The 12615-nt window shown below is 37.6% G+C and overlaps 2 protein-coding genes and 1 pseudogene across 4 annotated transcripts; 1 reads left to right on the top strand and 2 right to left on the bottom strand.

Annotated features, from left to right (window-relative positions):
• Nucleotides 1-840: 840 nt before the first annotated feature.
• On the bottom strand, nucleotides 841-2622 carry LOC111806961 (aspartic proteinase CDR1). The gene is made up of 2 exons (XM_023692518.2): nucleotides 1815-2622; nucleotides 841-1410 (listed from the first exon to the last, which is right to left on the bottom strand). The coding sequence occupies exons 1-2, from the start codon at nucleotides 2620-2622 to the stop codon at nucleotides 929-931; spliced, it is 1290 nt and encodes a 429-aa protein (XP_023548286.2). The 3' UTR covers nucleotides 841-928.
• A 5325-nt stretch (nucleotides 2623-7947) lies between these two features.
• LOC111806960 (aspartic proteinase CDR1 pseudogene) lies at nucleotides 7948-9620 on the bottom strand (annotated as a pseudogene).
• A 713-nt stretch (nucleotides 9621-10333) lies between these two features.
• Nucleotides 10334-12576, top strand: KIS (tubulin folding cofactor A (KIESEL)). Of its 3 annotated transcripts, XM_023692293.2 has the most exons (5): nucleotides 10344-10491; nucleotides 11004-11151; nucleotides 11546-11704; nucleotides 12088-12174; nucleotides 12299-12576. In XM_023692293.2, exons 3-5 carry the CDS (start codon nucleotides 11552-11554, stop codon nucleotides 12398-12400), a joined length of 342 nt encoding a protein of 113 aa, XP_023548061.1. In that variant the 5' UTR covers nucleotides 10344-10491; nucleotides 11004-11151; nucleotides 11546-11551; the 3' UTR covers nucleotides 12401-12576. The 3 variants fall into 3 exon arrangements, with proteins under 3 accessions (XP_023548059.1, XP_023548060.1, XP_023548061.1); XM_023692291.2 differs by lacking the exon at nucleotides 11004-11151 and having other exon boundaries at nucleotides 10334-10491; XM_023692292.2 differs by lacking the exon at nucleotides 11004-11151 and having other exon boundaries at nucleotides 10335-10491; nucleotides 11551-11704.
• Nucleotides 12577-12615: the final 39 nt, after the last annotated feature.

Genomic DNA, 12615 nt, shown 5'->3' with positions numbered 1-12615 from the left:
AATTTATCTTGCTTTTGGAGAAAATTTCTTATTTTATTTATTTTATTTTTATAATACTGAGTAAACCAATCAAAATATATTCAAAAGACAGTATAAGAGCCTAAATATACTGCTAGCAGATATTGTCCGCTTTGGCTCGTTACAGTATCGTCGACAGTCTCACAGTTTTAAACCGCACCTGTTAGGGAGAAATTTTCACACCTTTATAAAAAAGTTTGATTCTCCTCTCCAACCGACGAGGGTTCTCGCAATCTACCCTTTCGGGGGCCAGCGTCCTCGCTAGCACACCACTTAGTGACTGCCTCTGATACCATTCGTAATAGCCGAAGACCACCGCTAGGAGATATTGTCCATTTTGGCCCGATACGTATTGCTGTCAACCTCACGGTTTTAAAACGCGTCTACTAAGGGAGATTTTCATATCCTTATAAGAAATGATTCGTTCCCCTTCCCAACCGATGTGGGATCTCACAGGCAGTGATCCTAATGAACAGAGATATGATGGGTCACTACTTCTTTCTCGTGGTTTAATCATAATAACTCCAAATTTATGCTTGCTCGAGTTAGAGCAACCCTATGTTGAGTGAGGACAAAAATTATTGAAATAACTCGAGCATGAGATTATCAGAGACACAAGGTATCGAATATGGAGGCATGATTGGGGTAATGTATATGGATGGATTATTTTTTTGTGTGACATTTTATTTTTATTTTTTTAAAAAATAAATCGTATTATTATATATGGGTAAAAGTAGACTCAAATAAGATATAATCATATTTCTAGAGATTTATAGAAATAAACCATTATTGCATGGCTTGAAATATTTCCGTCTCTCAAAGTGATGAACATAAGTCATTCAAACTAGAGAAAGCCATAAGAACATAAGTGTTCAAACTAGAGAAAGCCATAATAATAAGGACATGACAATTATGAGGTAGCGCAATTTGCTGGCTTGAAAGAAACAGTCGATTTCTTGATATCATAGCCAACTAAGAAGTTAGTCTGTGCAATGTTGCCGTAGATCTGTAGGCCGGAGCCGTTACTGTCCATAAATGCCAAGCAAACGACGTTGTTATCCACCCTAATGAATAGGTTTTCTCGCTTGAGAGACACGTCGGCGCCTTCGAAATGCACCGTGACAGGTGGCACCTTATAGTCGTCGGTGGTGCTCTCATAGCAATAATCCACGCCTTGAATTGGACTAGTCATGGGCTTGAGGTCCATCGCCTCGGAAATCGCCTTGGAGAAGCTTGTGTAGGTGTCCGATGGTAAGAATGTAAGTGTTGTGCCGGAGTCGATAATGATGTTCCCGTTTGTTCCAAATGTTGAAGAGCTTGAAAAATCAAATTTGCTGCTTCCTACACTCATTGCTTCTATGTTCAACACGTAGAAAGTTTCGTACTTGCCTTCTACAAACATGAACAAAAAAGAATAATTACTTAAATAATTCATCTTAGTATAACGGACAAACTCCCGTGAAACTATAATATTATCCACTTTTAAACCCTAAATCAAAATCGACTCCTTTTCTCTAGAGCACACGACCAGTATTATCCACTTTTAAACCCTAAATCTAGGTCGACTCCTTTCTAGAGCACACACCATTATTATCCACTTTTAAACCCTAAATCCAGGCCAACTCCTTTTCTCTAGAGCACACGACCGGTATCTGGCTAAGTTAAGAGCATGACTTCGATATCCTTTGTTACGACAACAAATTTCTATGATCTCTTATATACCCATGATTTTACCTTACTGAGTTATTCACCTACCCATGAATCATTTTATCGATAAGAAAACATTTTATATTTACCACTAGTATAAATCGGAGTCGAGACGGCTCCAGAGCCAGAGACGATAGCATTAGAGCCAAAGTTAAGATAGCTCGAGTCGTGAGAGTTTCCAACCGGTGCCAAACAATAAGAGAATTTCCCACCGGTGGCCGGCCCCATCTGCTGGATAAGGGAAGCTGAACCATGACCGAGCCCGACAATCCCAGAAACTTTAGAATCAAAAGAGCCAGCATTGTCATGGCCACAGCCAATCGCAGTCCGTGGAAACGCCACGGGGCGGCCGGAGGTGGAGTCCATTGTAAGGGTATCAACGGCAATATCCCCGTTGCTGTGGGATCCATCGCCGTATGAAATGGAGTACTCGCACACGGAATCCGAGGAACAAGAACCTCCCGGCCCTGCAAACGAGCAAGTTGGCGAGGAACACGGGACTGTCTTGTAAGTTGACGATTTACTCGGATCAAACATCGGGTCGATTTGCTGGTAGCAATTCGGGCAAGGTTTGCACTGAGTCCAAATGATGTCGCTTCCAGTGTCAGCAACGGCTACAATCGAAAACGGCGGCGTTCCGAGGGATATTTTCACAACGTATGCGCCTCCGCTGTTGGATATTGGGGCTCTCCCCGTGTCTGTCAGCGACACCGTCTCACGGCTGATGGAGCGACGGAGAGCGTTGGCGATTCGTTGGTAGTGTGTCTCTGATGAGTTGAAAAGTGGGAACTTGGGGAAGTCACGGTGGACCAGTTCGACGGAGAAGCCATAGCCACCGTCTGCGGCAGCGGCAGCGGCGGAGGAGACAATCAAAATCAGTGAGAAAATGAGTGCCATTGATGAATTGATGATGAAAATGAAATGGGGAATTGGAATAAATTTATAGGAATGAGAAACATGAAGGGTCAGCAAAAATGGAAGTGAATCAATTAGGAAATTTATAATCGTAATTAATTTTGATGATTAAAAACGCTCTGTGTTCCATTATCCGATGAACATTGCCATTTTTTTTCCTTTCAAATTCTGGAATTTTAAGGTTAACTTGCTAGTTTGTTTTTTTTTTTTTTTAATTTTTTTTCCTAATATGAAGATTCAAACCTGCCATTTTCGGATGTTATTATAGCATAGACTTTTCTTTTTGTGGTGGAATTGATTGCTTTTTGGAATATATTGTAGACCAGAAAAATGTTTTATAGGATATTTTTAACATTGGTTTTATTTTCATTTCCAAATTTCTCATTTAAAAAATTAAATTTATAAATACTATATATTATTCAGAGATGTTTATACGATAAAGACAGCATCTTTATTATCACCTCTTATTTGTTATTCTAATATTTATTTTGTAGCTTGCTCGAAGAATGCTTACGCTATATACCCACCTAGAGATGTCTATGGGATGAGAAGGAAATTGGAAACTCTTCTCCGTCTTTGTTATCACCTCTTATTTGTTATTTTCATCCCATTTTCGATAAAATTTTCATTTATTTTTGCTTATATTGAAACGGGTTGCCGGTATATTTTTTAAAAACTATATAATTTATATTTTAAAATTTTCAATATAATATTTAATGTAATTTCTTATATGGATAGTAATCCCAACTATGTTTAAAATTTATTACTAAGTAAATAAATGTGTATACATATAATATAAAATATATAAAAAGTGGGGCATAGCGCGGATGGGAGGCGAAATCGAGGTTAGGACAGAAAATATAATCCCCTCAGTCCAATTTAGCTAATAGGGACAAATTTATCTCTCCTTTCTGTATGTTTTTCGATACGAAATAAGAAGTTTTAATCATGTCACAAAGATTTCAAGGTGAGCACAAATTAAGAAACGAGTTTTCTTTACTTTTGATCTTAAATCATTAAGTTAATCCATTTCAAAAAAAATTCTTTGGTTGATTCTTAATAGTTTTTTGGGTTATTCGAAAATTTAGATATAAAAGTATTGTTTTTCAACTATTAGATCAAATTATAAGAGTTTCATAACATTTACGATCTCTGACGGATCTTACATAGGAAAGCCAATACCATAGATCGTGCAAAGACATCCTTCTTATGTTTTATTCTCGGAAAAATCTTAGGAGGGCTTACGATAAGTATCATATTTGCCTTTTATGATAGACAAATATCTTGTATCCATTTATTGTTCTTTTCCGTATCTTTTGTAATTTATTTGATTCTCCAGATGATTATAAATAGAGAAATTTATCACAATTTAGGTGGGGTGGTTTTAGCAATTATTCTCGGCTACCACACCCCTTGATGACAGCCCTTGATACCATTTGTAACAGCCCAAACACACTGCTAGCAAATATTGTCCGCTTTGGCCCTTTACGTACCACTGTCAATCTCACGGTTTTAAAACGCATATGCTAGGGAAGGTTTCCACACCTTATAAGGAAAGATTTGTTCCTCTCTCCAACTAATGTATGATCTCATAGACAGTGATCCTAATAAACTGAGATATGATGGGTCACTACCTCTTTCGAATGGTTTAATCATAAGAACTCCAAAGTTAAGTTTGCTCGAGTTAGAGAAACCCTATATTAAGTGAGGACAAATTTATTGAAATAACTCGAACATGAGAATATCAAACTCTTCAACATACTCTTGCATATGGAAATTTATTTTCTCTAAATTTTAGTATTTTGTATTTAAACACGTAAGACCATGACTGTGTTTTCCAGAGAAGAAGTTGTTTTAAACGTTTTTCAAAGTTTACGTTATAAATGATGTTCATGTAAGAGTTATATTTCACATTATAGATGAGCATGGGCGTTGCATCATGTCGTTAGATTGACATAAGACACAACCCTAAGAGTATGAAAATGATATTAATGTAAATATCTACGAGCATGGGTTACATAGTGTAACCAAGAGATGAGACTAGAGGGTTGTGTCAGAAGAGATGTATAATTGGACTTAGGGGGACCTCATGCATATTATATGTTCATAAGCATATGGCTACTTCCCCTAGAGATGATGAGTGCGGACGCACACCGTATGATGAGCGCGTATGTGTTAAGTTATGGAGCCTGCTGCTTATTTATAGCTGAGGCAACGGTTATACATAGTACATCTATATTTGGCTATATTTGGTAAATGACATATAAAGTAAATTGTCATAAATAGTAAATAGCTATGTATAGTAAAAAGCTATATCGGGTAAAGCTATATATGGTAAATAGTTATATATAGTAGATGGTTAGATCTGGTAAAGCTAAATATAGTAAGCTAAACCATATATATATATCCTCGGGCAGATCTTTGAAGATGTACTTTCTATATTTTCTGTATTCTCTCCTACTGTACATACTTGTAGTCATCAATATAAATCCTTTAGCTAGAGTTTTCCTTGCATTTTCTCTATTATGTTCTTTGATGTTCATCTAGATCGAGTGTGTGCGTTGTTGTGTGATCCTAACAACTGGTATCAGAGCTAGGCAAAAATCACCACGATCTGTGAAGATGGAAAGTTCAAAGATTGGAATTGAGAAGTTCGATGGATCCGACTTCGGTTTCTAGAAAATGCAGATTGAAGATTATCTGTATCAGAAAGATCTTCACGAACCCTTGTTGGGGGTGATGCCTGATACCATGACCACAGAGCAGTGGAAGCTCAAGGATCGACAAGCCTTAAGACTGATCCCATTGACGCTATCCAGAAACATGGCATTCAATATCATCAAGGAGAAGACAACGTCAGATTTGTTGAAGGCGCTGTCAAATATGTACGAAAAACCGTCGGCAATGAATAAGGTGTATTTAATGCAGAGATTGTTCAATCTACAAATGTCTGAAGGTAGATCTGTTGATGTGAGTCGTTGTGAGAACTACGTTATGAGCAAGAAGAAACGAGTTAGCTTCACAAGGACCGCCAGAGAATTGAAGAAAGTGCGATTGAAAATGGAACCATATGTGGAGCAAGGTTTGACGAAGTAAGTGGGAGTTGAGCTTGAGTTGCAAGAATACTCACCTAGTGATGTTGTAGCAGATACTCATGAAACTCCTGAGACTACTGCTGAGGAACCAGATGTGGAGCATGGTTCTAAGACAACGAAGCAAGTGGGAGTTGAGCTTAAGTTGCAGGAAAACTCACTTAGTGATGTTGTAGGAGATACTCATGAAACTCTTGAGACTACTACTGAGGAACCAGATGTGGAGCATAGTTCCAAGACCACGAAGCAAGTGGGAGTTGAGCTTGAGTTGCAAGAAAACTCACCTAGTGATGTTGTAGCAGATACTCATGAAACTCCTAAGACTACTGTAGAGGAATCAACAGTGGAGCAAGTGACACCTGAACTGGTGTTGAGAAGATCATCCAGTACTATCAGAGTACCATATATGTATGTACCTTCATTACAGTATCTGTTGTTGATGAAAGGGAACCACAACTCTTTGAGGAGGCCTTACAGTTGGAGGATACAACCAAGTGGGAGCAAGCCATGGATGATGGGACGTCTAGGCTTAAAAAATGCATTGTACTGAGGCTGAGTACGTGGCAATAGCTGAAGCTGGAAAGACGACGATATGGATGACTGACTATCTGGAAGAATTGGGCAAGAAGCAGCATGAAAAGATTCTTTATAGAGATAGTCAGAGTGTCATACAGTTGGTGAGGAACTCGGTCTATCATTTAAAGATAAAACACAGAAGACGATACCATTTCACTTGCAGGTTAGTGGAAGATGGTGATGTGTTTTGAGAAGATAGAGGGTGCAAAGAATCCAGCAAACATGTTGACAAAATGTGTTGATGTTGGAATATTGAGGTTGTACAAAACCTCAATTGGTATGGTGCAGTGAAGATATTCATGATCGTTTGAGAATGAAATTCTTAGTTGACTGGATCAGTTTTAGGTTATGGAGTCTGTTGTTTATTTATAGCTGAGTCAACGGTTATACATAGTAAAGCTATATTTGGTAAATGACATATAGAGTAAATTGTCATAAATAGTAAATTGGTAAATGACATATAGAGTAAAGTGTCATAAATAGTAAATAGGTATGTACAGTAAAAAGCTATATCGAGTAAAATTATATATGGTAAATAGTTATATATAGTAGATGGTTATAGGTTAGATATAGTAAGCTAAACTATATATATATATATATATATATATATATATCTATTGAGAGCTTTGAAAATGTACTTTTTATATTCTCTGTATTCTCTCTTACTGTAAATACTTGTAGTCATCCATATAAATCTTTTAGCCAGAGTTCTCCTTGCATTTTCTCTATCCTGTTCTTTGGTGTTCATCTAGATCGAGTATGCACACAGGTGCGAATGCACACAGATGAGGGTGTTTATGAGGTGCATGACACTATGGGGTTCCGCTGACCTTCGGACGTCGCTACAGATTAGCTTGACCAGAGGGTCCAGGGGGTGTGCGAGCGCCTTGGGGATTCACACTCGCACGTGTGAGTCGTGTGTAGGGAAGTACTACACATCCAATTTGTCCGAGACTGGAGGCCACCCTTAAGATGTTATAGATATGTCTCTAATTCATGATTGCATGTGTCGTGTGCCATATTGTTTGTACGGTTGACGATGGCATCGTGATCATTGCATATTTAAAATTCCTAGACTTGGTTATGATAGGGTGCTTGCATTTCATTTATTTAAATTATTTAATTTGTAATTGTTTTTTTTTAATCTTATTTTAAACTCCAGTATTATGTTTGAAACACGTAAGTCCGGCAGTGTTTTATAATGTTTTAACGTATTCTGAAGTTTTAAATTTTTCCACTAGTAAATATGAGCATTCTTAGAGTTATATTCTACATTAAAGATGAGCATGAGACGTTAGTGGCGACTCTAGATATATGGAAATTTAGAGTTGTTGCATAAACATAAAGTGTCGATTCTAGAGGTGTGATGCATTGTGATTTTCTAATCAATTGACTAAAAAAATATCAATCATAGGAAAAAAAAAACTAAAAATTATTCAAAATTGGGCTAAATGTATATGGATGCATTATTTTTTTTTTTAAAATAGAAATCGTATTAGTTTATATAAGTTGAAGTAAACTAGATATATCTTTTTTTAAGAGATTAATAGAAATAAGTCTCGAGAAATATTTTAATCTTTAAAATGAAGAACGTAAGTCGTTCAAACAATAGAAAATCATAATAACAACGACATGATAATCACGAGGCAGCACAATTTGCTGGCTTGAAAGAAACAGACGATTTCTTGATATCATAGCCAACCAAGAAGTTAGTCTGTGCAATGTTGCCATAGATTTGCATGTTGTTTTCCCCGTTGTTGCCAACAAATGCTAAGCAAACGACTTCGTCCGCCACCCAAATGAACAGGTTTTCTCGCTTGAGATTCACCTCGCCACCTTTAAAGTGCGCTGTGACAGGCGGCACCTTATAGTCGTCGGTGGTGCTCTCATAGCAATACTCCAAGGTTTCAATTGGACTAGTCGTGGACTTCAAGTCCATCACCTTGGAAATCGCCTGGAAGAAGCTAGCAAAGATGTCCGGTTGTAAGAATGTAAGCGTCGTGCCAAAGTCGATAATGATGTTCCCATTTGTTCCAAATGGTGAAGACCTCTGAAAATTAAATTTGTTGCATTGCTTTTATTTTCAGGAGGTAGAAAATTTTGTAGTTGCCTCCTACAAACATGAACAAAAAATAATAATTATTTATACAATTCATCTTAGTATAACGAATGAACTCACGGTAAAAGTATAATATTATTCACTTTTAAACCCTAAATCCAGGTCAACTCCTTTTTTCGAGAGCACACGACCATTATTATCCACTTTAAAACTCTAAATACTGGTCGACTCCTTTTCTTTAGAGCGCACTACCAGTGTTATCCCCTTTTAAACCCTAAATCCAAGTTAACTCCTTTTCTCTAGAGCACACGACTTGCTTGCTCAACGTCCAAACATTCTATAATGATTAAATTAAGAGCAGGACTTTAGTATTATTGATATATTAGTTATATACTTTACCCACTAATCATTTTATAGATAAAAAAACATTTGTATTTACCGCTAGTATAAATCAGAGTCGAGACGGCTCCAGAGCCAGAGACGACAGCATTAGAGCCGAAGTTAAGATAGCTCGAGTAGTTAGAGTTTCCGATGGGTGCCAAACAGTAAGAGAATTTTCCGCCGGTGGCCGGCCCCATCGGCTGGACAAGCGAAGCTGAACCATGGACTGAGCCCAACAATCCCAGAAACCTTAGAATCAAAAGAGCCAGCATTGTCATGGCCACAGCCAATGGCAATCCGTGGAAACGCCACGTGGCGGCCGGAGGTGGAGTCCATCGTAAGGGTATCAACGGCAATATCCCCGTTGCTGTGGGATCCATCGCCGTATGAAATGGAGTACTCGCACACGGAATCCGAGGAACAAGAATTTCCCGGCCCTGTAATCGAGCAAGTCGGTGAGGAACACGGGACTGTCTTGTAAGTCGACGATTTACTCGGATCAAACATCGGCGCGATTTGCTGGTAGCAATTCGGGCAAGGTTTGCACTGAGTCCAAATGATGTCGCTTCCAGTGTCAGCAATAGCTACAATCGAAAACGGCGGCGTTCCGAGGGATATTTTCACAACGTACGCGCCTCCGCTGGTGTATACTGGGGCTTTCCCCGTGTCTGGCAGCGACACCGTCCCACGGCTGATGGAGCGACGGAGAGCGTCGGCAATGCGTTGGTAGTGTGTCTCTGATGCGTTGAAAAGTGGGAACTTGGGAAGTCACGGTGGATCAGTTCGACCGAGAAGCCATAGCCACCGTGTGCGGCAGCGGAGGAGACGGCGGCGGAGGAGATTAACAAAATCAGTGAGATAATGATTGCCATTGGTTAATTGATGATGAAAATGAATGGGGAATTCGAATAAATATATAGAGATGAGAAACTTAATCGTAATTAATTTTGATGATTAAAAACGCTTGGTGTTCTATTATTCAATGAACATTGCCATTTTTTTTTTTTTTTCAAATTCTGGAATTTTAAGGTTAAATTGTTTGTTTGTTTTTTACCTAATGTTATTAGCATTGCTTTTTGGAATATTGTTCAACTAGAGAATGTTTTATATGATATTCTTAGCATTGGTTTTATTTTCCTGTCGAATTTGTTGGTTGGGATGAGACAGTATTGAAAGTTTTCCCTGTCTTTGTTATCACCTCTTATTTATTATTTTTAATTCTCATTTCCGCTAAAATTTTCATTTATTGCCCAAAAAAAATGGCAAAAATTAATATTTTGAAATTTGAGGTCCAAATGGAAACTAACTCAAGGGGTAAAAATGTAATATCAAATTGGATATAATCGGTAGTTTAAGTGATCAATTCAAATACAAATGAATAAACATTTTTGCATTAAATATTAATTATAAGTAACCTTATTATTGCACCATTTAATTTAATTACTAAAAATAATTAAATAAGTATAAATGAATTAGAATAATAAAATTATTGACAAAAATTTTATAGCTATACTAATTAAAATTTAGTAAGTGTAATTTAGCTTTAAAAAAATCCGTTTTTTGGGACCGAAAAGCGGGGTCGTGTGGCTTGTTTTGTACTGCGCATTATTTGGGTGGAAAACTCCATTGATAGGCTAATAGAAAAGGAAGCAACTCCCAGAGAAGAAATCAGGGTTTCTTCGCCACCAACTCTGTAGAATTTTGGTTCAAGATTTCGTCGACGATCAAGTTCTTCCTGCGCAGGTCGGTTTTTTCTTCGCTTTTTCTAGCTTTTGCGCTTTTCGATCTTCTCCAATGATTTCCAATCGAAACAATCTATTGAATCTCGACATGCATTGATCCTTCGATTCAGTTTCCCCTTTGTTAGCCATTTCTGCCTTTCTTCGTCATCTTTTAGTTTCGCCGTGTCTAGATCTTGGGCGGCGTATCGTCTATGATTTCATATGCGTTTCTGCTTCTCCTTTTTCTTTTATAGATTTGCTTAGATTTGAGATAGATTACGTCTTTTTGTGGTTACGCTTATGTTAGGGCTTAATCGTCTCTTCAAATGAAATGAGCAATCGAAGTCTTGATATTTATTGAAATTCGTAGCGTAGGTTGAATATATGAGTGTTTGTCGCCACTCCGGGTGCTAGTGCGGCTAGAAAGCTCTGGTTGGGAGTTCTTCTAAGACCGTGAACTTGTGTGTGTAGCAACATTGATGTTATCAATATGTTATGTGATTCTGAGCTACAACAATGCTTCTGTTTCTTCAGAATAACAGGTCTTGTGTAATGTTACCCCCTAGGCTAGTTGTATATTTTGATAAGACGCTCATTGATCAAGTGCATATCTCTCTTTGAACAAGAATCTTGTCCGGAGAAACCTTGACTTGATTGAAATTGTTCCTTGGAACATCTACAGGTATTAAAAATGTGGGCGACACTTTATCATAGACATTGTAGTGATCTTCACTGTTAAAGAAATTTGGTATCCGCGAGCTTCACCATGATTTTTTGTTTAGAGGTGTGGTGGGAATGAACATTATTACCTCCATGATACAGGAAACTTTGAAAACCCATCTCCCGAGTCTAAAGTTCTGATAGCATCTTAGGGTTTAAGCAGAGGAAAGAATGTATTACTGATTAATTACCATGAATTCACATGACCCCTAACGAACTTTAACAACTTAACTACAAGTTCCAATTTTCATGCTTATGTGAGAAGCAAAGTCTTCTCTGTTTAACCATTTCGAGTTTTGACCCCCCTATAAAAGGTTTGTGGATTACAAATCCACGATAAATTCTTCTGATGATAGGACAGTATGGCTACAGTAAAGAACCTGAAGATTAAGACAGCAACCTGCAAACGCATTATCAAGGAGTTGCATTCTTACGAGAAGGAGGTCGAGAGAGAAGCTGCCAAAACAGCTGACATGAAAGAAAAAGGGGCTGATCCTTATGACCTTAAGCAACAGGTACGTAAATGGCTTGCATTCATAATAATCAAAAGTTTGTAAGATTATTGTTGGCTTGATTGCTTGTGGTTTTATTTGTGCCATCGGTGAATATCTTAAAGAAGACTTTTTAGACTGACTTTGTTCAACATTACACAATATGAACAATAGAATTTGTGAGCGTGTAGATAAGTGATTTGAACTATGGAGAAGAATAATGGTCTCAAATTTGGAACATAATTTCTGTTCAACTTTATGTTTTGAAAGCTATAAAATCAAAACGACCAACTAAAATATTATTTCGGTAATGGAGATTGAATGAAATGTTATCATCATATGAATCGTCTTCTTCAATCGGTCTATATATTATTATGATTTACAGTTAGCATTCTCACTGTAAGCAGGAAAACGTGCTGGCTGAATCAAGGATGATGGTTCCCGATTGTCACAAGCGTCTGGAGTCTGCCTTGGCTGATCTGAAAGGAACACTGGTATTGGCTTTTCATTCTTCCCTTTTCTGCTCTTATGAGGAGCTTGATTTTAGAAGGTTATCTGCACGTGCCCAATTTTTGTTAGTTTACTAAAACAAATCCTTATCAACTTCTTCATCTCCAGGATGAACTGGAAAAGTCAACACAAGTGAGAGGCCCGGAGTTTGACGATGCTCGGAGCATAATCACCGAGATCGAAAGTTTCCTTAAGACAACAGAGGAATAGTAGTGATCTTAATTACCAATAACAGAATTTTATATTGATAAGCTATTAATCAAACTATTGCTTTGCAATATTACTTTCTCTTGTCCGGCTTTTGGTTGCTATGTTCATACTTTGGAGAGTTTCATTCCCTGTTATTCACTCCTATCATCAAGTTTAAGACTAGAATCTTCTGTTTCTGCTGGGTGTTGTATTTTAAAATGTTTTGATGGTGTTTG

The sequence above is a fragment of the Cucurbita pepo genome, chromosome 12, assembly GCF_057944985.1.
Source record: "Cucurbita pepo subsp. pepo isolate OVF chromosome 12, ASM5794498v1, whole genome shotgun sequence".
Classification (NCBI taxonomy): Eukaryota; Viridiplantae; Streptophyta; class Magnoliopsida; order Cucurbitales; family Cucurbitaceae; genus Cucurbita; species Cucurbita pepo.
This window is presented reverse-complemented; position numbering and strand designations above follow the sequence as displayed.